The 22,745-nt window shown below is 53.3% G+C and overlaps 3 protein-coding genes across 5 annotated transcripts in view; 2 read left to right on the plus strand and 1 right to left on the minus strand.

Annotated features, from left to right (window-relative positions):
• The window catches only part of FANCM (FA complementation group M), a 57,641-nt gene extending 39,748 nt beyond the window's left edge, over window positions 1-17,893 (minus strand). For 2 of the 3 annotated variants that reach the window (XM_039698123.1, XM_039698122.1), the window contains exons 1-4: window positions 17,382-17,893; window positions 16,268-16,440; window positions 14,949-15,026; window positions 14,346-14,504 (exon numbers count right to left, since the gene is read on the minus strand). In XM_039698123.1, coding sequence (XP_039554057.1) covers window positions 14,346-14,504; window positions 14,949-15,026; window positions 16,268-16,440; window positions 17,382-17,805 — 834 coding nt within the window. In that variant the 5' untranslated portion in view covers window positions 17,806-17,893. Of the gene's footprint in view, window positions 1-10,141; window positions 11,903-14,345; window positions 14,505-14,948; window positions 15,027-16,267; window positions 16,441-17,381 lie in introns of those variants that run through there. The other variant, XM_039698124.1, reaches the window with a different exon arrangement.
• LOC120497078 (heme-binding protein 2-like) lies at window positions 979-9,390 on the plus strand. Its single transcript, XM_039698130.1, has 5 exons — window positions 979-1,216; window positions 4,598-4,689; window positions 5,722-5,863; window positions 7,901-8,084; window positions 9,081-9,390. The coding sequence occupies exons 1-5, from the start codon at window positions 988-990 to the stop codon at window positions 9,250-9,252; spliced, it is 819 nt and encodes a 272-aa protein (XP_039554064.1). The 5' UTR covers window positions 979-987; the 3' UTR covers window positions 9,253-9,390.
• A 241-nt stretch (window positions 17,894-18,134) lies between the features above and the next one.
• On the plus strand, window positions 18,135-22,224 carry FKBP3 (FKBP prolyl isomerase 3). Its single transcript, XM_039698132.1, has 7 exons — window positions 18,135-18,304; window positions 18,397-18,498; window positions 18,572-18,679; window positions 19,149-19,284; window positions 20,161-20,228; window positions 21,164-21,261; window positions 22,001-22,224. The coding sequence occupies exons 1-7, from the start codon at window positions 18,194-18,196 to the stop codon at window positions 22,053-22,055; spliced, it is 678 nt and encodes a 225-aa protein (XP_039554066.1). The 5' UTR covers window positions 18,135-18,193; the 3' UTR covers window positions 22,056-22,224.
• The last annotated feature ends 521 nt before the right edge of the window (window positions 22,225-22,745 follow it).

The following is a 22,745-nucleotide window of genomic DNA, read 5'->3' on the forward strand; positions in this document are numbered from 1 at the left end:
GAGATCTCCTAAATAAAAAGAAAGATCTGTCTTTAAAGTGTGGTTTAAAAGCAGCAAAATAAAATCACAATAAAGAATGACTAACAGGACATGAGGACCAGTGGGGAAAACACCAGGAAGAGAACAGCTGAGAGAGAGGGAATGAGTGGGAAAACAGCCAGAACACAAACTTGTCTAAGTTCTGCTCTGCTCAGTCCCTGCAGCACAGGGTGAAGGCAGCAGGAGCGGGCATCCATCCTGGATCCCTCCATACCTGGCTCTACCCATCCCTGGATCCCTCCATACCCGGCTCTACCCATCCCTGGAGCCATCCATTCCCAGCTCCATCCATCCCTGCCTGGGTCACCATCCCTCCATGGCTCCATCCATCCCTTCACGGCTCCCTGCCCAGGTCACCATCCCTCCATGGCTCCATCCATCCCTCTAGCCCCAGCTCTACCCATCCCTGCCCGGGTCACCATCCATCCATCCATCCATCCATCCCTGCATGCCCGGGTGCCCTGCCCAGCACTGGGTGGGTCCCGATCCCTTCATCCCCGGCTCTATCCATTCATCCCTCCATCCCCGGGTGCCCTCCCGGCGCTGGGCGGGCAGAGCCGGTGCCCACAGTCTCCCATCCCTCCATCCCTGCCCGGTGCCCTGGCGCTGGGGGCGGGCGGAGGCGGTGCCCGCGGTGCCCCATCCCTCCATCCCCGGCTCTATCCATCCCTGCCCGGTGCCCTGGCGCTGGGGGCGGGCGGAGGCGGTGCCCCATCCCTCCATCCCCGGCTCTATCCATCCCTCCATCCCTGCCCGGTGCCCTGCCGCTGGGGGCGGGCGGAGGCGGTGCCCGCGGTGCCCCATCCCTCCATCCCCGGCTCTATCCATCCCTCCATCCCTGCCCGGTGCCCTGCTCTGGGGGCGGGCGGAGGCGGTGCCCGCGGTGCCCCGCCCCGGTGCCGCTCCCTAGATAAGCCCGGCGGCGGCGGCGGCGGGGCGCGGAGCGGGATGGAGACGGGCGGGTGCCGCATGGGGGGCGCGGGGCCCGGCGGCCCCGCCGCGATCACGCTGGAGGAGCTGGACGGGCTGGCCGAGGAGAGCCCCGACTCGGCGTACCACAGCCACGGCAGCAGCCTGGAGGAGGAGGCGGCCGAGCGCATGGACGACGAGGAGCAGGAGCGGCTGCTGAGCTACTGGCAGAGCGTGGGCCGGGGCCACCAGGTGGACGTGCCCCGAGGTGAGGCGGCGTGCGGGACCGGGGCCGGGCGGGATGGCCCCGGGGCCGGGCTGCGGGACACGGCCCCGAACACCCAGCGAGTGCTGCGTGAGCCGGAGCCCGCGGAGAGCGGCTCTGGAGCGGCTGAAGCTGCTCCCGGGGCCAGGCAAAGCTTTCCACAACGCGGGAGGGCTGCGGCAGCGCCGGGTGATCTGTGCGCACTGAAAACAATCACTGTGAGAGGTTTTGGACCTAATTCAGTGATCTGTGCGCACTGAAAACAATCACTGTGAGAGGTTTTGGACCTAATTCAGTGATCTGTGCGCACTGAAAACAATCACTGTGCGGGTTCTCGGACCTAATTCGGTGTTCTATTCGCACTGAAAACAATCAGTGTGAGTTCTCAGACCTAATTCAGTGTTATATTCACCCTGAAAACAATCACTGTGCGAGTTCTCAGACCTAATTCAGAGTTCTATTCGCACTGAAAACAATCACTGTGAGAATTCTCAGAGCTAATTCCGTGATCTATTCGCACTAAAAACAACCAGTGCGAGTTCTTAGACCTAATTCAGTTTTCTATTCGCACTGAAAACAATCACTGTGCGAGTTTTTCAGAGCTAATTCAGTGATCTATTCACATTGAAAACAACCAGTGCGAGTTCTCACACCTAATTAGGCGACCCATTCACACTAAAAACAATCAGTGCGAGTTTCAGAGCTAATTAAAATATTAAACTGACTACCTGCAAAAGCGTTCTTCCTAAAAGCATCCCCTATACCCCGTATATAGTTCTTTAAGGAAAGAGGGCTGTGTTTAAAAAAGGCACAGAGTAAACAAGTAAAGGATTGATTTGCTTTCCCAGCGAGGCTCCCAGGCTCATCTTAGTCAGAATCGGTTGTTTTCAATTTTAAGAAAGGCTGGAGAATCTGAAAGACTGATGAGTCAGAGAACTCCTAACAAGCAGCAGAGAGTCACCACAGGCTCAGCTCGGTCACACTTAACTCTGCCCTGTCCTGGCCAGAGCAGTTCTGCCGTGCAGGGAACTCACCTTCCCCGAGGTGGGGAGAGCCAAGCCCTGCCCAGGCTGCACTGGACACTGCCAGTATTCAATTACTGTTCCCTAAAAACCCTTTCTATATTCCAACACAGCAAACTGAGCCCATCCTTTCCCAGCCACACCTCGAAGTCTCATCCTAACTCTGTAAAGCTCCAATGACAATTAACATGCTAAAAGAAGGGTAAGCTCGGTCTGAGCAGAGCTCCCTGCCTTGCCTTGTTCTCCCTGGCCCTGGACGGGTCTCTGGATGCCCAGGGCCATCCCAGAGCAGCAGTCACTCCAGCAGCCACGGGTTTGTGTCTGGGATGCTGGAATCCCACAGCTCCGGGATCCCCAGGGCACCCAGGGTCTCTACTTAACACTCCTGAGTGCAGCAGAAAACCAGAGCCCTTCCCCAGAATTACCTGCTGTTCTGGTGCCCTCATTCCATGGAATTCCTAAATTCCATCAGGAGGGATACAAAGTCCAAGGAATGTGTCCAAAGCAGCGTGTGACCAGGTTTTGGTCACACAGTTATACAGCATGATTTAGTCACACAGTTATATAATATTATTTAGTTACACAGTTATACAGCATTATCTAGTTACACAGTATTACAGGTTTGCTCTGTGGCACTCAGCACCTGTTACTAAAATCCAGATAGAGCGACACAAGGTTTTTGGAGTAATGCAAGGTCCTGTCCAGGGCTGAAAGAGGAGGGATTTTCCAGAAGGAGGAATCCCCCTGTGACAAGGATCAGCCATGTCCATGCCTCTCTGGGACAGAGAGAGGACGCAGGGAATGTTTAGGGTGGACTTCAGGAAAGGTTCCTCCCCCAGAGGGTGGAATCAGCACTGGAAAAGCTCCCCAGGGAATGGGCACGGCCCCGAGGCTGCCAGGGCCCCAGGAGGGAGCCCAACAGGCTCAGGGATGCCCAGGGTGGGATTGCTGGGACTGGGCGGGGCTGCCTGAGCCCTGTGCATCACTGAAACCACGGCTGGGGAAAACACAGCTGTCCTTGTGCCTCTGCTGCCTGCCCGGCCCTGCACACGTGCAGCTCTCCACACTGGGACAACACAGCACAGACTCATAAACTGAAGGATAAAACTCCCCAAAGGACTTTAATCAGTTATAATCCCCATCCTCTGCATTAATATTGAATGCAAAAAACAACCCACCCCCACTAATTGATAAAGTAATCCAAAAATAGAGTTAACTTTTCTAAAGTCCTGAAAGCTTTCCTACTTCTTGGAAAATTCAGTGCTGAACTCTATTTTATTTTTCCCTCAGCCTCCAAAGAGATCAATTTACATGTCAGTTATTAGTTACATTTTAAATATTTCCCAGTGATACATTGCAAAGAAAAAATGTTTACACTTAACTACAATATAGCTTTTTTCCCTTTATTTTTCCCTCCCCTTTGTTTAAGGATCTTTAGTATTCCAAATAGCCTTAAGGCTAAACCCCTGACTGGATGCCAGGAGATGGAGGTTTGATTCCCAGCTCAGCTACAGATTTACTGAGTGACCTCGGCCAAGTTAATTCTCCTGCATCTTAATTCTCCTCTCCTCTCAAACATGGATAATATTCTATTCCCCCATTATCCTGCCTCTTCCACTGAGACCCTGAGGAACCCCAAATTCCCCAAAAAGGGCTCTGGGAGCTGAACTCCTCCTTTTCCTGCATGTCCAGCACACACCGTGGAAGCAGGGCAGGAATTCACATCCAGACTGTCAAACACTGCACACAAAATCAAATTTCTAATCCCCTAAGTACACAAATGCCTTCATCACTTCACCTCTGGAGGCAGGGGACCAGCTCTTGTTTTCCTAGAAACTGACCTGTACCCACAGTTTCCAATCCTGTCTGCCAGGGATCACCTCCTGAGCAGAATTTACTCATGACCCTCAGATAGACTTGATGTCAGGGCAGCCACAGTTCTAACTGCACCTTTAGACATGAAACATCCTTTGGAAATTCATTCCCACAGCAGTAGTTCCTTGAGCCTGCCATCAAGAGCAGCCACCCTCATTTCCTTCCTGTGGATACACCTGAATCCAGCAGCACAAGAGGTGCTGGGAATTGGGAATGGGAAGAGGAAAACACCAGAGGAATTGGGAATGTGCCCTGCAGAGCCAGGAAATGGGGCACGGCCAAAAGCTTTCCATGGACACTTGGGAGGAAATGTAGGCAATGGGAGAGGGAAAGCCATTCCTGACAGCACAGGCAGAACCCAGGCAAGCTCCCCTAGGAAAAGCTTTATCCCTGCCCAGGGAAGAGCAGCCACAAGGACCCCAAGGGGATGGAGCACACTGCAGTCCCTGCAGCCTGGAGTCTCACAGGAACTGTGGTTCTGTTGCAGACATGGCAGAGCCCATCCAGCAGCTGACCAGGAACAACAACCCCCAGGAGAGGCAGAGCATCCCCTTCACCCTGATCCAGCGCAAGGAGAAGGTACTGCTGCCCTCCCCTGCCTTCCCCTGCCCCTGCTGGCTCCTCACAAAGGGCTGGCTTTCAGCTCGCTGGGATTCTGAGCACGGAGTGCACAGCACTGCAACTGTGCCACTGCCTCCCACCTGGGACATCTCGCCCCTTGTACATGTGCCATTTCCTTTCCTGCAAGGTAGAAATGAGCAGGCAAGCAGGAAGATGGCCAGGAATTACAGCCCTTGAGATGTAATTAATTTAATAAAAACCCCTCTTTGCTATTTGAAATAAAATGCCCATTTTCTTTACTTAAGTTGGTGCATTTTTTCCTTTACAGTCATGTTGATAAAACCTTAGCAAAGAGTACTTGAAAGAGATGAATGTCTGAATTGAAAACCAAAAATGTACTTCTGTATCATGGATCATTATCAAAAAAAAGCAGCAATTTATAAACCCATCTTATCCTCTAATAAAAAACTGAAATTAATGTACAGCAAATTACTTCCAGCTCATGAAATGTGCAAACAAATGTCCAACTTTAAATCAAAAACCATGAAAGCCTTTACTGACCATCTATGAGGAATTTTTGGTCACATTTCTTTTAAACAGATTTAAATAATTCACACTTATAAATACAATAATTTGAGTGTCGTTCATTTAAACACACTCAAGTGTGTTTAAATGAAATTTGGGACTCCTGATGGTTTTTTTTTGAAAGCATTTTTTAATGTTACATTATTACTGTAACGACTGCAGCTGAAAAATAAGGTTATTCAGTGTTAATTGGAACTAAATGTTTAACAGCAGCAGTCCAAAAGATGACAGAGCCTTATTTTAAAGGAGAACTACCTAGAAGTCTGCTGAAGTCAGTTTTGATCCAAAATCAGCAGTGTATTCCTTGGTTTATAGGAAGAAGGATTAAAATTCATGTTTCTTTCAACATCATGTCACTGAGAGCTGAAAAGATGCAGCTCTTGTGCTCAACTTGTATTTTTTTGTCTGGCTGATGTTTTCAGATGATTAAATTACAATCCCCAATTCTTCCCTGTGTGTTTGCAGCTGGGAGATCTGCTCTATGAGAAAAGGCAGTATGGGAAAGCCAAGTGGGCTTGCATCAAAATGAAAGAGAAGCAGTACGAGCAGAGCATCTGCCTCGGCTTCATGAAGCTCATGAGGTACATCTGTGAGCAGAACTCCTCAGGTAATGCACACCTCACCCCCACAGCACTTACAAAATGGTATTTCTGCCCTCTCTCCTAATTAGGGAGATGCTTTGAACAGCTTTTCCCAAATACACACCCTATAGGGATGTTTTTCCATGATACAGCCTTCCCAGAAAACTCACAGAACTCCTGGAATGGTTTGGGCTGGAAGGACTTAAACCCCACCCAGTGCCACCCCTGCCATGGCAGGGACACCTCCCGCTGCCCCAGGCTGCTCCCAGCTCTCTGCTGTAAGTCTGGCATCTGCCACAGGATTTGCAGGGTTTCATTTCCACAGCAGCACTGAAATCACCTGGCAGAGTGTGATACCAAAAGGGAGCAGAGCTTTCTGCCTCCTTCCCTTTAGTTCAAGATATTAAATTGTCCCTGTCCCAATGGACATGGCAAATTTGTGGTTGAAGCATGTTTTCCAGAAAGATAATCCAGTTTTAGCTCAAAATAATGGCAAATCCACCATGTCCTTGAGAGCTTGTTCCTGCCTGTAAAATGTGCACCTGGTGTGCAATCCAATTTAATCTGTTTTTCACTTCCAGACATCAGTTCTCATATTTTTCATCCTCCAGCTACTACTATCAAGTTTTGCCATGCTCAGTAGTCTGTGCTGTAATTGACTCAGCCCTTAAGTATCTTTCCAAGAAAACACAAACATTGTTCACAAAAGCTCTTCCTTCCCCAGGTACCTTCCCCATTCTTTAAACACTTTAATGTGGTTTTAAAGTAATTTTAGCTCCAGAGCTGCAGGGTTGTTATCAAACTGTACAGAAGGGAAGTCCCCTCTGCCTCCTGCAGTACAACAAAAAAAAAAAAAAAAGAAAATACTGCAACTTTTTTAATAACAGCAAACCCTCAACGAATTCACAGAGCAGCCCCTTCTCTTGCCTGCAGTTTTGTTCCCAAATATTTAAACCATGACACAAGGTCAGTTTGAAGATGAACACAACTGTTTAAGGAGGGGGAAAAGGCCTCAGGCAAACTCCCTGCCCTCCATGAAGAGGGGAGAGCTCACCAAATGCTGTGTTTTGGACACAAACACACAAACATTTGCACACACACACAAGCTACAAAGCACAGGGAAATCACAGTCACAGATGGTTGGGTGGGAAGGGACCTTAAAGATCTTCCTGTTCCACCCCTGCCATGGCAGGGACACTTCCACTGCCCCAGGCTGCTCCAGCCCCAGTGCCCAACCGGCCTGGGGCACTGCCAGGGATGCAGGGGCAGCCCCAGCTGCTCTGGGCACTCTGCTCCTCGCAGCCTGCAGTGCCCAAACCAGGGCAGTGAAATCCCTCCATTGACCCCCCGGGCTCACTGAACCCCTCAGCCCACACCCAGCGGGCGGGCAGAGCGCGCTCAGCTTGTCCCGTGTGTACTGAACGTGTCCCCGTGCGTGCTGAACGCTGTCCCCATGCCTGCTGAACGCTGTCCCCGTGTGTGCTGAACGCTCAGCTTGTCCCGTGCGTACTGAACGTGTCCCCGTGCGTGCTGACCGCTGTCCCCGTGCGTGCTGACCGCTGTCCCCGTGCGTGCTGACCGCTGTCCCCGTGCGTGCTGACCGCTGTCCCCGTGCGTGCTGACCGCTGTCCCCGTGCGTGCTGACCGCTGTCCCCGTGCGTGCTGACCGCTGTCCCCGTGCGTGCTGACCGCTGTCCCCGTGCGTGCTGACCGCTGTCCCCGTGCGTGCTGACCGCTGTCCCCGTGCGTGCTGACCGCTGTCCCCGTGCGTGCTGACCGCTGTCCCCGTGCGTGCTGACCGCTGTCCCCGTGCGTGCTGACCGCTGTCCCCGTGCGTGCTGACCGCTGTCCCCGTGCGTGCTGACCGCTGTCCCCGTGCGTGCTGACCGCTGTCCCCGTGCGTGCTGACCGCTGTCCCCGTGCGTGCTGACCGCTGTCCCCGTGCGTGCTGACCGCTGTCCCCGTGCGTGCTGACCGCTGTCCCCGTGCGTGCTGACCGCTGTCCCCGTGCGTGCTGACCGCTGTCCCCGTGCGTGCTGACCGCTGTCCCCGTGCGCGGGCAGGGCTGTACCTGGGCATCACCGTGCCCATCGTGACCATCGTGCACACCAACGAGGCGCAGTCGGCGATGACACAGGCGGTGACAGTGGCCTATTACCTGCCCGAGGTGCTGCAGGACGAGCCCCCGCACCCCTTCGACTCCGACATCATCATCGAGGAGTGGCCTGCCACCATTGTCTACAGCAGGTGAGAAATGCCTTAACGCTGCTCTGCTAAACACAGGGAAAGCATCCAGCCCTCGGTCTGGGCACCATGGGATTTTCAGACCTTGTAAAAGGTAGCAAATGCTAAAATTTAATTTCCAGGAGTTGTAAAAGCTGGATGTTTTATGAATGGGATGGTCAGGAAATAATGGTTACCTATTTATATCAGGGAAAGGTTTTGGGCACTGCCCAGGCTCCCCAGGGAATGGGCACAGCCCCGAGGCTGCCAGAGCTCCAGCGGGGCTTGGACAGTGCTGCCAGGGATGCCCAGGCTGGGATTGTTGGGGGTCTGGGCAGGGCCATGACTGGACCCCACGATCCCTGTGGGTCCCTTCCAGCTCAGGTTATTCTATATTTATATCAATTACTTAGAAAAATGATACATCTGTAAATGTGTGATAAAACACCCTCAGGCTATTCTGTATTGTTGGGAACAAAGTGTCTGACACAGCACAGAAAACTTTAAGAATAAATGGTTTGGGTTAATCACAGTCAGTACCACTGGTGAAACACAACCAAGTCATTCAGAAGGCATTTCTGGGCTCTGGAAGAACAGTGGGTTTAAAACGAATCACAGAATGAACTAGGCTGGAAAAGACCTTTGAGATCATTGAGTTCCACCTATGACCTAACACCACCCAGGAAAATGAATCACAGAATGAACTAGGTTGGAAAAGACCTTTGAGATCATTGAGTTCCACCTATGACCTAACACCACCCAGACCATGGCACCCAGTGCCAGTGCTTTCCTTAAACACCTCCAGGGCTGGTGACCCCACCACCTCCCTGGCAGCCCTTTGCAATGCCCAGTCACTCTTTCTGTGAGGAGCTTTTTCCTCACGTCCAGCCTGAACCTCCCCAGGTGCAGCTCAGGGCTGTCCCCTTTTGTCCTGTCACCGTCCCCGGGGCGCAGAGCCACCCCCAGCAGCGTCAGGCAGCTGTGGGAGCAGCCCCAGCTGATCTGAACTGACCACCGCAGGAGCTTCCGAGGGATCACCAATGAAGACTCCATCATGAGAGAGATCAACCTGCTGGCAGCCATCCTGGAGAGCCCCGAGCTGTGCCTGCAGGACACGTTCATCATCGCCGGCTACACCAACCCGGCGGCCGCCGACCGCCACAACGAGATCTGGTTCCTGCAGCGGCCCTGAGCCTGCTGCTGCTGCCCCACGGGGCCTCCTGATCCTCTGCTGCCCCACGGAGCCTCCTGCTGCCCCACGGAGCCTCCTGCTGCTGCCCCACAGAGTGTTCTCCTTCTCCTGCTGCCCCACGGAGCCTCCTGCTGCCCCACGGGGCCTCCTGCTCCTCCTGCTGCCCCATGGAGCCTCCTGCTGCCCCACGGGGCCTCCTGATCCTCTGCTGCCCCACGGAGCCTCCTGCTGCTGCCCCACAGAGTGTTCTCCTTCTCCTGCTGCCCCATGGAGCCTCCTGATGCCCCACGGAGCCTCCTCCTCCTGCTGCTGCCCCACAGAGTGTTCTCCTTCTCCTGCTGCCCCACGGGGCCTCCTGATCCTCTGCTGCCCCACAGAGCCTCCTCCTGCTGCTGCTGCCCCGTGGAGCCTCGTCCCTCTGCCAGGTGACCCCGGGCAGCCCAGGTGTGCCCCCTCACAGTCAGCACTGGAGCGCTCAGCGGGGTTAGGAAGAGCCAGCCCAGCTCAGCTCCCCAGCCACAGACCCCTGCCCCAACTCTGACGGCTTTCACACAAATTTAACGGAGGGTTTTAGCACTTTAAGAGTTAGTTCACCTTTTCTGTTTTATTGACCAGGTAAGGGAGGCAGAGACCCCTTCCCTTCTGCATCCCTAGCCTGCCTGTGGCTCGGGATGGGGACATCCTGGAGCCCTGGCCTGCCCTGGTGCTGCACAAAGAGCCCACGGGGGCTTTCAGTGTGACACACCAAACCCACCTCACACAGGCAGAGAAAGAATGTCCAGGGCTCAGTTCCTGAGCAGAAGTACCAGATTTAGCCCGCTGGGATTAGAGCATGGAGTAAAAACAGGCCAATGCTGACAGCTGTGGCACAGAGATCCCCAAAGCTTACCTCACAAAGCTCCCACCAAAGCACCCCGAGTCTGGAGAGAGACCAAAAGACACACAGTCCTACTGCTCGTTCAAGGGCTGACAGCAAAATTGCAGGTTATCCTCATCACACCCCCCAGGAATCCCATGACTGGCTCTGGCATTCCTAGGGAGACACTGGTTATTTTTAACTGCAGTTTTCTGAACAGTTTATTCTCACAGCTTTGCTGGGTGTTAAAGCACTGCAGCTGGAGTAAACTGCTCAGCACTTCTGGCTGTAAATGCACAAATTACACAAATACCCACAGAGAACCTCTCAGCTGGGAGTGACCTGGGGCAGACACCTGTGCTGGGAGCAGGGCTGCTGCTCCAGGCTGGGGCTGAGCATCCCCAGGGACGGGGAGCCCACAGTCCCTCTGGGCCCTGTCCCAGCGCCTGACCACCCTCACTGTGAGAGATTTTGGTCCCTGATATCAATTTGTTGTTTGTTTTGCCCTTCACCCCTGTGAAAAGCCCTCAGCTGCCAGCCTGGCTCGCTGCAGAGGCTGAGCTCCCACATTCCAGAGCCCCCAGAAGGTCTGGGAGCAGCATTCCCACTGCTCCACACAGCCCAAGAGCACCTACTGCACTTTAGAGTCAGGGCAGCAAACAATTCTGCTCTCCAAAATCCCTCCCTAATGCCTCCTCTTACTGACAGGATGGTAGAGTTTATTCTTAATAGAAGTAAATGTTTTTTATATAAAATTCACTGAGTACATCACCAGCATTATTTATTGGTTACAGGATTTAGGGTTCCAACAGAACCTCTGTGCTCTTTAACTCCAACACACAGAGCAGCAACCAGAGCCAGTGGCTGCTAACTCACAGCAGGGTGAAAAACAGCTCCAAAAATGGATTTGTGGAGGATTTCTGAAAGAACCCAAACCTCCTGGTCCCACAGGGAGGGCTCTGTGCCCAACCCAGCACCTCTCCCTGAGCAGCAGGACCAGAGTGGCCCTGGCTTAAGCAGGGCCAAGGTGCCCTCTGGTGCCTGCTGGGCACAGAGATTCCTTGGGAAGCAGCAAGGACAGGGGGAAAAGGAAACAGAACATAAAAAAAGAGACACAAAAGCCTTAGTTTTAACACAAAAAACCCAACAGTCTTTCTGGAGAGGGAGAAAAACCCCAAACAAACTAAAATGCAATATAGTGTCCCAGCCTGGGAGAAGGAAAATTAAAAATGCCAGCCAGTATTAAACTAAAAGCTCTAAATTAAAGAAAAAACAGTGAAAATATTTTTAAAACTGAGTTGAATAGAGGGGCCAGGGAGGCATTAAATAAAAGGTTTTGTTCTCATATCCTCCCCCAGATTTTTATAAGAGCACATAAAAGTAATTTTCACCTCTGACAAGATTTTATGGCAAATTAAAGACATTTCTGCCATCTGATTACTTTTGCCAGTGAGGGAAATTCTCATTATGCTTTGGCACAACAGGTGTTGGATAGCTCCTGGAAGCAGTGAGATCCTCTCACCACAGAGCACCAGTTTGTACATAATTCACATTTTAAACCTCTCCTGCTAAAGCATCTGCTGTGTCTGATGTCCCTGCCAGCCCCTCCTGTGGCTCAGCTCCCCATGGTGACGTTCTAGAAACATCCCTGAAGCACCAGCAGATCTGTCTGAGTGTGCTGACATCCCACCTGCAGCCCAGCATTCCCTGCCCTTTATTGCAAACTGTGAATCCCAAGATAGTATTTATTTATTTTGACTTCTGTTAGATGGCTTCTGCTGCTGAGAAAAAAAGAAAAAAAAAAACACAAAAAAAAAGAAACCCAAAACAAAAAAAAAACCCACAAAAAAAAAAAAACCCCAAAAAAAAAAAAAATCCACCAAAAAGCAAACTACTTCAGCTCCAGTTTGGAGATACACGTTATGGCTTGGTACCAACAGCTGTCACTGGCCCTCAGGAGCACAGGGACCAACAGCTCCAGTGTTTAGCTGACACAAAACACAGTGATTTAGCTGCTACACCAGTGAATGCCAAGCACACACCACTGTTACTCAGATCATGACTGCCTAGAACAGGTATTTTGTTATCCATCCATGGTTCTGCTTCGGGAGCCACTCCTGGATTTTCAGTTTTAATGTGAAGTTATTAGCTTTCCACTCATGAAAGGAGATAATAAATCAGCATTCACCCCTATTTTTGGAAGATTAAATGATGTAGCCTTAACAGATAAGTGTTGTCCTGCATACTGTGTATTTTCCAAACCAGAGTTAGTGCCTAAAACGTTGATTCCAGCTATTGTGATACTCAGGGCCTTGCTTATTGTACGTAAAGACATCTCCACAGAGTTCCTCTGGCATTGTTGTGCTGTGCTGTCTGACACTGTCCTTTGCTCACACTGAAATGTTCTCTTGTTTACTGTCTGGCACAATTAAAGAATGATTTTACTGTGCACAGGACACCTGGCTCTCCTTCTCACAGCACACACAGGGGCTTTTGCTCTCCTGCCTAGGGATGCTGCTCCTACTTTACAAAAGCCATTTAAGCCCCAAATCTGAAAGGTCACCTCAAGCCCCAGAAGCTGAGGAGTCACCTCCCCAAGTGCTGAGGCCTGCAGAAGTGAGGCTTGGCCTTGGCACACGCTGCAGACCTGCCCTGCAGCCCTGGGGGTCTGCTGCAGACCTGCCCTGCAGCCCTGGGGGTGAGCTGCAGCCCTGGGGGTGAGCTGCAGCCCTGGGGGTGAGCTGCAGCCCTGCCCTGCAGCCCTGGGGGTGAGCTGCAGCCCTGCCCTGCAGCCCTGGGGGTGAGCTGCAGACCTGCCCTGCAGCCCTGGGGGTGAGCTGCAGACCTGCCCTGCAGCCCTGGGGGTGAGCTGCAGACCTGCCCTGCAGCCCTGCCCTGCAGCCCTGGGGGTGAGCTGCAGACCTGCCCTGCAGCCCTGCCCTGCAGCCCTGGGGGTGAGCTGCAGACCTGCCCTGCAGCCCTGGGGGTGAGCTGCAGACCTGCCCTGCAGCCCTGGGGGTGAGCTGCAGACCTGCCCTGCAGCCCTGGGGTCACTAGAAGTTGTGTTCTCCAGGAAAGCAGCAGCACTTGAAATGCAAATCCATTTGCAGAGGAAGGAAACAGAAAGCACTGCAGCCACAGGCAAGGCTGGTGGAGCCAAACCAAGGTGCTTAAACCCCAAAACAAAGCCCTGCACTCAGAGCCCTCAGAGGCACCTGCACTGATGCAAAACTACTTGAAAGTTTCTCTTCATCATTGGGAGTTCCTCATTTAAACACCCTCAGGTCACTGGTTTGCATTCACAAGTTTGCTTTCCAGTGCTCTTCACACAGCTACACCAAAATCAATCAATTTTAACCAAATTCCCAGAATTCACAGAATGACCAGGTTGGGAGAGACCTTCAAGATCAATCCAAGCCAGCCCCAGCAGCTCAGCTAAACCCTGGCCCCCAGTGCCACATGCAGGCTTTGTTAAACACATATGTTTAAACTGTTGCCTCTGAGGCCAACAGTCTGATATATAACTCAATCCTAACTGCTTGTGCCTCTAAACAAAAAAAGAGCAGATATTTTACACTTTCCAGAGTGGTGTTTTATGTAACATCATTTGCCAACAAGTATCTTACTGGGAAGGCACAGATCACTAAGTTAGAACTGACTGACAAACAGCTCTGGGCCCCAAAAATCTCTCTTACATTTGGGCATTAAACACGGGTAAAAAAGAAAAAGATGTCATCATCATAGTAATAGAAGCAGGCCAATAAATAAATTATGAGGCCAAATAAACTAATTAGAAAAACCCCCACGAGAACTAAATACACTCACAAGTGACTTAAAGCTCTAAAGAGTATTCTTAATCAGAAAAAATGTTCCAGTCCACACACAGATTCCTCAAGGCACTCCCAACATCTTAATATTACTGATTTCAGCCAAATGCAGAAACCTCAGTTTAGGTCTGGTGTCAATTTTGCAGGCTGCTGAAAGAGGGTGAGGAAAATTCAATTCCAGGTTTTCCACCTGAGCTTTTCAAGCTACTGCAAGGTAAAAGGTGTCACTGGTGCAAAATGAAACTGCAGCTGCTGGAGTTTAACCCATGGTGCTTAATTTAGCCTATAACCAAAGTTAATTACATTAAAAAAAAAAAACATTGACTTTATAAACACTGCAAGTCTAGACAGAGATGATAAAACATTTCCTCTCACTGGCCACTGACCAAAAAGGAGATTCAGTCACTCACCTTGATGTAGGTGTTCTGAATTTCTACCAGCTCTTCCCCAAGTGGAACTACAATTTTTTCCACTTGTCTCTCGTGAGAATAAGGCTGAATTTCTGGAGAATCCTCAGCACACACCTCTATCTGAGCAATCAGCAAGTTGGAGATAACTTGTTGCACAGCCTGGAAAAGCCACAAAAACAAAGTAACTACGTGCACATTTTAGCAGGGGTAACATAAAATTGTAAGAAAAAGGCACCCACTAGGAAGGTCAGGAAATGGAATTGCAGACTGGCTGGGGTTGGAAAGGACCTTAAATCCCATCTCTGCCATGGCAGGGACACCTCCCACTGTCCCAGCCCCAGTGCCCAGCCTGGCCTTGGGCACTGCCAGGGATCCAGGGGCAGCCACAGCTGCTCTGGGCACCTGTGCCAGGGCCTGCCCACCCTCACAAATCAATAACTGATGGTTTATAGCACGAGAAACACCAAACCTCATCAAGTAATGGATTTTGAATTGATTCAGTCTTGATGTGGGATGCCTCAGGAGCCTGCAGAGGCTCCAGGCAAAAGGCCAGAGCTCCCACTCACCCCAGATATTGAAACCCCACAAGCAGCTTTGGCTCACCTTGGTGTCACTGCCTGGGGTGGCACTCAGGGCCAGCACCCGGAACTGACTTGTGTATTTGCTCAGCTCCCTCACAACCTAAGGACAGGAAAGCTTCATTAATGCCCTTAAAGGAGATTATTTCCTTGTACAAACCACATCAATGAAAATACCCACTAAGTAGGAAAGGCTTAACAAAACACTCCAAAAAGACTGAATCCCAGAAAGGTTTGGGTGGGAAGGGACCTCAAACCCCACCCAGTGCCACCCCTGCCATGGCAGGGACACCTCCCACTGTCCCAGGCTGCTCCAGCCCCAGTGTCCAGCCTGGCCTTGGGCACTGCCAGGGATCCAGGGGAATCCTGGAAATGTACCAAGAACAACCTGGAAAAATTATGAAATGATTTCTCACTTGATTTAACAAAAGTGTTGACAGCCCACTAACTTGGGTGAGCTGCCAAAAAGTGATTTGGAAGAAAAACTCCAAAAATTGCAATTCACAGATGATTAATCCTATGTAATCTGAACTCCACAAATATCCAGTAAATTTCCCCAGTGTATCAAAGTAACTTTTAGATCACCTATTGTTCTCAGGAGATTAACCCATGATAATGCAACAAACCCTTGGCTAACCAAGAGAAAACCCAAATTTAAAAGGAAATCTTGAACTGACTTATCTCTGCTAAAGAACCTTATAAAAACACTAACATTGCCCAGCCAAAACTATTTTTAAACCAAAATTACAATTTAATGGAGGCACTGAAAACACACCTTACAGGTATTCCTAACAAACAAGGCAACAACAGCTCAGAGGAATGTTGGATTTCTTTCAAAGTTAAGGACCTCAAGGACAATCTCCCCACAGCAATGACAGTGATGCTTTATTCTTGTCTATGCTGAGACCCCTTGTGTGAGGACACAAGGCTTGATTCCATTTTCATCAGAAGGCTGATTTATGGTGTTATATATTATACTAAAATACTGCATAAAACTATACTAAAAGAACAGAGAGAAGAATCAGAAGGCTACCAAGACAATAGAATAGGAATTAATAACAAAATGCTGTGACTGCTCACAGCCTTGGCCCAGGTGGCTGTAATTGGTCACCAACTGAAAACAATCTACACAGATTAATAAAAGAGCCACTTGTTACATTCCACAGCAGCAGATAGTTATTGTTTACATTTCTTTCCTGAGGCTCTCAGCTCCTCAGGACAGGAAAAATCCTAGCAAAAGATTTTTCATAGAATATCATGGCTACACTTTATGGAGATGCTGGAAGCAGTTTTGGGGAAGGTTTTTGTAACTGGGAGAGAAGAGCAGGGTGGCTCCAGCCCTACCTGGCAGTAGGCATGATTGCCAAGGGCTTTGTGGGCTTCATCAATAACCAGACATTTGATCTCCACAGCAGGACAGGTCCCACGAGAGAGGTCATTGACCATGATCTGAGGAGTGAGGAAAAAGACTCTCTTGGTGTTCCACAGCTCCCGCCGGCCCAGAGCCTGGGTTCCTCCTGGAAATGAAAGAAACAACATCAGGGAACTCAGAGCAGGGTATGGCCCATGATCTGACAGTGCCAGGCCTGGCAGGCACATAAAATCATGGAATGGTTTGGGCTGGAATGGGACCTTAGCTGGCAGGCACATAAAACCATGGAATGGTTTGGGCTGGAATGGGACCTTAAATCCCACCCAGTGCCACCCCTGGATGAGCAGGGACCCCTCCCACTGTCCCAGGGTGTCCCAGTGTCCAGCCTGGCCTTGGGCACTGCCAGGGATCCAGGGGCAGCCACAGCTGCTCTGGGAATTCTGTGCCACCCTCACTGGACACAAAATATTCACAGAACATTCCCAGAATGACCAGGTTGGGAGAGACAAACTTATTTCCTAACAGCCAATCTATATTCCCCTTGGCACAATACAATGACTAGGAAGAGGTTTTTTTGCATTAAAAAATTAAATCCAGAACCATGGAAATCAAGGCTGGGAAGCTCAAGATGCCACTGCCCTAAACATCATTTAAAACACCTCTGGGGAAGGTCTGGGCCTAAAAACAGATTCTGGGTTCAGTGATCACGGCTGTGACTGCAGCGAGGAATGCACTGCAGGGCAGGGGGGCTGCAAAAACTTCATAAAGAGGTGAATGGAAAGTGACGTGAAAGCGAGGAGGAAAGTGACACGGAAAGTGACATGGAAAGTGACACGGGGAGGAGAACGAGGGGCGGGAACAGCTCTAGAGTGAGTTATAAGAGCCACTGGTTTTGACTTAAGCCTCGCACAGAGCGCTCTGTGTGTGCACGCAGTGACCCACGGGGCTGCACCGCAGCGCTGCACCCTTCACACAGGGGTTTTTAACCACGCCCAAACCATCGGTCAGCGCTTCGAGCACCTCTCGAGTTTTGTTTTTCCCCTGCACCGCGGCTTTCCACGCCTGCCAGCGCACGGGCGGCCGTACCTGTCATCTCCGCCATGTCCCGGGCCGGGATGCCCATGACGCGGCCGCACGCCTCCATCTGCTGAGCCACCAGCGGCTTGGTGGGGGCGAGGAACAGCACCTTGCCCGAGGGGAACCAGCGGTAGAAGTTGTACATGACCACGGCGGCCACGAAAGTCTTGCCCAGCCCGGTGGGCAGGCACACGAGCGTGTTGGCCAGCAGCGCGGCGCCGGCCATGCGCTCCTGGTACGGCCGCACGGGCAGGTTGGTGGGGTAGATCCAGATGGAGCCCGCCGCCCGGCTGAAGCCCTGCGGCGGCCCGGGGTCGGCCGCGGCCGCGGCTGCCAGCAGCAGCTCGTCATCGCTGTCGCTGCCCGCGTCCCTGCGCTCCGCTCCGCCCGCCCGCCAGGCCTGCGGCAGGGTGCGCTGCCGGCCGCCGCTCATCCTGCCCCGCGCGCCGCCATCTTAGCCCGGCCTCGCCGCTTGAAAGCGCCGCCGAGAGCCTCGGGAGCCGCCTCCCGGCCCTGCCTCCCTCTCTGCCTCCTCCCCGGCCCTCCCCTCGCCCTGAGGCGCGGCCGAGCCCGCGGCGGATCCCGCTGCTGCCGCCGCCGCTCGCTCAGGGCGCGCCCCGAGGCGGCGCCATTTTGTCCCTCCCTCAGCGTCCCTCCCCGAATTCCCGCTGGGAGCTCGGCCGGGCCGAAGGGGACGGTCGGGAAGCCGCCCCCGGAGCCTCCCCTTCTCCCCCAGCCTTCTCCCGGCCCGCCCCTCTGCCGGCCCGCCCGGCGGCTCCCAGCCCGCCTCTCCGGAGGAGGAGCGGGAGGCGGGCGGGAAGATGGCGGCGGCCGCGGGCCCGGCGCAGCCCTGGAGCGCCGAGGAGCTGCGGAGCGAGGCGCTGGCCAAGAAGGAGATCATCAAATTCCTGCAGGAGCACGCGGCGCAGGCGGTAATGGCGCGGGACGCCCGGCCCTTTGCGGCCGCGCGGGGGAGGCTCGGGTTCGGGTTTGGTGTTTTACTCCCGCCGAACGCGTCCCGCAGTTCCTGGCGGAGCACAAGCTGCTGGGGCAGGTGAAGAACGTGGCCAAGACGGCGAACAAGGAGCAGCTGATCGCGGCCTACACGCAGCTCTTCAGCACGCAGGTGAGGGCGCGGGGCGCGGCGGGGCTCGGGCGGGCCGTGCCGTGCCCGCGGCCCCTCACCCTGCCCCTCGCAGCGCTTCAAGGGCACGGACGGCGCCGAGAAGGCGGCGGAGAAGGCGAAGCCGGCCAAGGCGGAGGAGGCCAAGGGGAAGGCGGTGAAGGCCGAGGAGGCTGTGGAGGAGGTGAGTGTAATGCCCTCGGCTCGCGTTTTTTCGCCTGGAAAGACAGATTATCCGGGTGACTTGTCCCCGGGTGAGGGTTAGGAGGGGGGGATCAGGGAAAGGTTCGTTCCCAGAGGGTGCTGGCACAGCCCCGAGGCTGCCAGAGCTCCAGGAGCTGCCAGGGATGCCCAGGGTGGGATTGTTGGGCGTCTGGGCAGGGACAGGATGGTCCTTGTGGGTCCCTTCCAGCTCAGGAGATTGTGTGATCCCGAGTCTTCAAAAACCTGGTTACAATGAATGAGAAATCTGGTGTTCATACCCCACCTTAACCTTAAGCTGCATTTTCCCCAAATGTTGCAGGCCTGCAGTAACATGAACAAAATCATTCACTAACCGTGTCCTCTTTGATGCCTTAAACTCACTGGTTGTTCAGCCTTGGATATCTGGGACTCTTTAACTCACCAGTCTAACTCTGTTTTTATAACCTTAGGGGCCACCAAAGTACACCAAATCCATTTTAAAGAAGGGCGACAAAACCAACTTCCCAAAGAAGGGAGACACTGTCCACTGCTGGTACACAGGAAAGCTGCAGGATGGCACAGTCTTCGATACCAATATTCAGTCAAGTAAGGTTATGGGAATACAGATGTGCAGATAAACCCCTGGGGCTGGTTGCAAATGCTCCTAGAGGGAATTGCCTGGGCTCCCCAGCAGATGAGGGCAGGGGTTTGCCCTGGAAGGCGTGTCTGGGAGCATTCCTGACAAACAGCTTTATCATGGTGGTGCTGAGCTGCCCTGCAGCTCCCGGACCCTGATTTTCCATGAGCTTGCAAGGGCAGTATTTTAGGACTGGCTGGTGTCAAGTGACAGGCTGCATCCTGCCAGCGCTGGCTTCTGGCATTCCAGGCCCGGGAATGTGGAATGCAGGGAGTCAGAATGCAGGGGAGGTGGTGCCTAGGGAGCTCCAGCACCAGCAGCGTCCTGGATTTCTCTAAATAAACACATCTTGGGGCCATTCTGTGGTAAATCTTTACGTATGGAGGCACTGGAATGAGAGGGATTGTGCAGTATTCCTGCTGGAGTTTTTGTGACAGATCAGAGGGTTTGGGGCTATGGAATCCTGCAGTACTGGAAAGGCTTTCCCAGCAGTGATGTCCCACCCTCAGGAACAGTATTCCAGAGTCACTGGAATACTGTCTGTAATTCCTTATTCTTGTATGTCCCCTGTTGATTTTCTTGGCTCCTTAATGTGTCCATGGCTTGTGCAGTCAACTTGAGTAATTCAGGAATGAGCTTTTGAGGTTTTACAGGTGCTTTGGTGCAGCTTGAACATTTAATGATGCACAGTGTTAATATTTCCCTTGCAAATCAGGTATTGGGCTAAAAATAGTATCAGAAGAACAGCTATTTATATAAAGCATGATTGCAGTGGCAGTTTTCTACAGAGATGTGGAGTGTGCTGGTGTCATGTTGAGGCAAATGAACATAAAACTCTTTTCCAGGTTCAAAGAAGAAGAAAGCAGCCAAGCCACTGAGTTTCAAAGTTGGTGTAGGAAAAGTGATCCGAGGTGTAAGTAAAGCACTCAGGGCTCCCTCGAGTCCCCAGGCAGTTCTGTTCTGGGGTTTGTCACTGGGGTGGGGTGCAGTTTTTGGATTCTGTTTCTCCTGGGGGGCAAATTGCAAGGGGAGGATGGAAGATTCATCCTCAGTCATTCCCTTGTCAGGCAGAGCTGGAGCACAGGCTCTGTTCCCTGGGATCAGCCCTGTCAGTGTCTCTCAGCAGCTGAGACTGATGGCATCCCAGGGCTCCAGCCATCCCCGTGTGCATTCCCTGGCCTTTACTCTGTGCCAGCCCTGAGCACCCTTTCCATGGGCAAATTCCTGCTGTGCCCACCCTGAGCTGCCCTGGCCCAGCCTGAGGCCGTTCCCTCTGCTCCTGTCCCTGTTCCCTGGGAGTGCCCTCCTGGCAGGAGCTGTGCAGAGCCACAAGGGCCCCCTGAGCCTCCTGTGCTCCAGGCTGGGCAGGAGAAATCCTGCTGTGGGATGGGGCTGGAGCTGGGAAGGGGCTGTGTCCGTGGGCAGGGGCAGCACTGCAGGAGCAGCAGTGGCCCAGGTTTATCCTGTGTTTGTCCCGGGTTTGTGGGTGCCAGAGCCTTCCCTCAGTGGGGACAGCACCAATCCCTGGGCACTCCCTGGGAAGGGAGCACTGAAGCTGGGAATGCTGGTGGGATGTGTGTTCCCATTGCTGGGTGTTATCCCAGCATGGATGTGCTCTGTGGGGTGCTGCACGGGGCTGTGGGCATTCCTGGGGCTGCAGTGGCCGCTGTCCCAGCACTGTGGCTGTGCTGTGTCGTTGCAGTGGGATGAGCTATCCCAGCACAGATGGGCTCCGTGGGGTGGTGTGGGAGCAGGGAGCACCCCCTGGAGTGCTGCACAGGGCTGTGGGCACTCCTGGGAGCCCCGGGAGAAGCTGGGAGCTGCAGTGGCTGTGCTGTGTCGTTGCAGTGGGATGAGGCCCTGCTGACCATGAGCAAAGGAGAGAAGGCCCAGCTGGAGATCGAGCCCGAGTGGGCCTATGGCAAGAAGGGCCAGCCCGATGCCAAGTATCCTTCCAGGACCTGGGACTCCTCAGGGAGCCTGGCACTGCTGGGGGCAAGGAGGGCTTTATGGACAGGGATACAGGAGGGGGGATCCCTTGTTACTCACAGCAGGCTCAGGACATTCCCGCTCAGGGAGTTCAGGGCACTTCCTGGGGGTGCAATTGCCCTTTTCTTTTGGAGAACAATCCACATGGGGGAACCTGCTGCTGTTTTCCACCTGCATTTTTATTCCAGCTGCTTCCAACTGCTTCTGCCTGATGGGGATCCTAACCAGCGTAGGGAAACGGGCAGGGACAGAGTTACACTTGGTTTGGGACACAGCTGAAGTAGGGGGTGCAGGAGTGATCCCACAGTGTTTCATGCAGCCCTGTTTCTTTTTCCCAACCCTTCTGGAGGAGGGGAAGGGATTGTTCTGTGCTGGAATCCTGTGATCTGAAGGGCTGCCTGGACACTTCTCCCTGTGACAGTGGGACAGTGTAACCTCCCCAGCCACTGCCCCACAGCTGCAGACAGGGCTGGGGCAGCTCAGGGCAGAGAGGAGCAGGGTGTGCTAAGGAAGCTGTGTCCATGGGGCTGTCCCTGTCTCCTGCTGGGCAGCAGCTGTGGCTGGATCCGGGGTGTCCAGCGGGTCAGGGCCATCCCAGGGACATGGGACAGGCTGGGGAGCAGCTGGGCACTCCCTGCCCAGGGAGGGCCACTGCAGGGGCTGTTTCCTTTCTGTTTCCTTAACGTTTGCCAACAGGATCCCACCAAATGCAAAACTCTTCTTTGAAGTGGAGCTGGTGGATATTGAATGAAGAATTCCCTGTGCTGCTGGGAATCCATTCTGCCAGAGCTTCCTGCTGGCGTTGCTGTAATCCCGGCTCCGGTTACAGCGGTGCCTTTGTGGAGATGAGTGCTGAGTGTTGTCCCTGCCCCGCTGCTGTAGTGACAGCCCCACCACTAAAGCAGAGTTTGTACCTGCCAGTGCCTCCCTTCTTTGTGTCTGTGCTCCCCCTGCTCCTCTGCCGGGCACTGCAGAGCCCCCAGAGCACCAGGGCCCACACCCAGCCAGGGCTCCTTCCCCCTCTGGAGCCCAATCCCACAGCATTCCCACTCCACAGTCCCATGGCCCCACACCCAGCCAGGGCTCCTTCCCCCTCTGGAGCCCAATCCCACAGCATTCCCACTCCACAGTCCCATGGCCCCACACCCAGCCAGGGCTCCTTCTCTCCTGTGGAGCTGAGTCCCACAGCATTGCTGTTCCACAACCCTACAGCATTCCCATCCCGTAGTCCCATTCCCACTCCACAATCCCACAGCACTGCTGTTCCACAAGCCCACGGCATTCCCACCCCACAGTCCCACAGCACTCTCGTTCCACAGTCCCATGGCCCCACACCCAGCCAGGGCTCCTTCCCCCTCTGGAGCCCAATCCCACAGCATTCCCACTCCACAGTCCCATGGCCCCACAACCAGCCAGGGCTCCTTCCCTCCTGTGGAGCCCA

Source organism: Passer montanus, unplaced genomic scaffold (assembly GCF_014805655.1).
Source record: "Passer montanus isolate IOZ18808 unplaced genomic scaffold, ASM1480565v1 scaffold120, whole genome shotgun sequence".
In the NCBI taxonomy this organism is placed as follows: Eukaryota; Metazoa; Chordata; class Aves; order Passeriformes; family Passeridae; genus Passer; species Passer montanus.

What these genes read in the sequence shown, in the direction of transcription:
- FKBP3 (XM_039698132.1), top strand. Translation starts at nt 18,194, where the DNA reads ATGGCGGCGGCCGCGGGCCCGGCGCAGCCCTGGAGCGCCGAGGAGCTG. An exon ending in CGCAGCTCTTCAGCACGCAG is followed by an intron (nt 18,499 to 18,571) that starts GTGAGGGCGCGG and finishes TGCCCCTCGCAG; the next exon opens with CGCTTCAAGGGCACGGACGG. An exon ending in CGATACCAATATTCAGTCAA is followed by an intron (nt 19,285 to 20,160) that starts GTAAGGTTATGG and finishes ACTCTTTTCCAG; the next exon opens with GTTCAAAGAAGAAGAAAGCA.
- LOC120497078 (XM_039698130.1), top strand. Translation starts at nt 988, where the DNA reads ATGGAGACGGGCGGGTGCCGCATGGGGGGCGCGGGGCCCGGCGGCCCC. An exon ending in CTGTGAGCAGAACTCCTCAG is followed by an intron (nt 5,864 to 7,900) that starts GTAATGCACACC and finishes GTGCGCGGGCAG; the next exon opens with GGCTGTACCTGGGCATCACC. An exon ending in GCCACCATTGTCTACAGCAG is followed by an intron (nt 8,085 to 9,080) that starts GTGAGAAATGCC and finishes TGACCACCGCAG; the next exon opens with GAGCTTCCGAGGGATCACCA.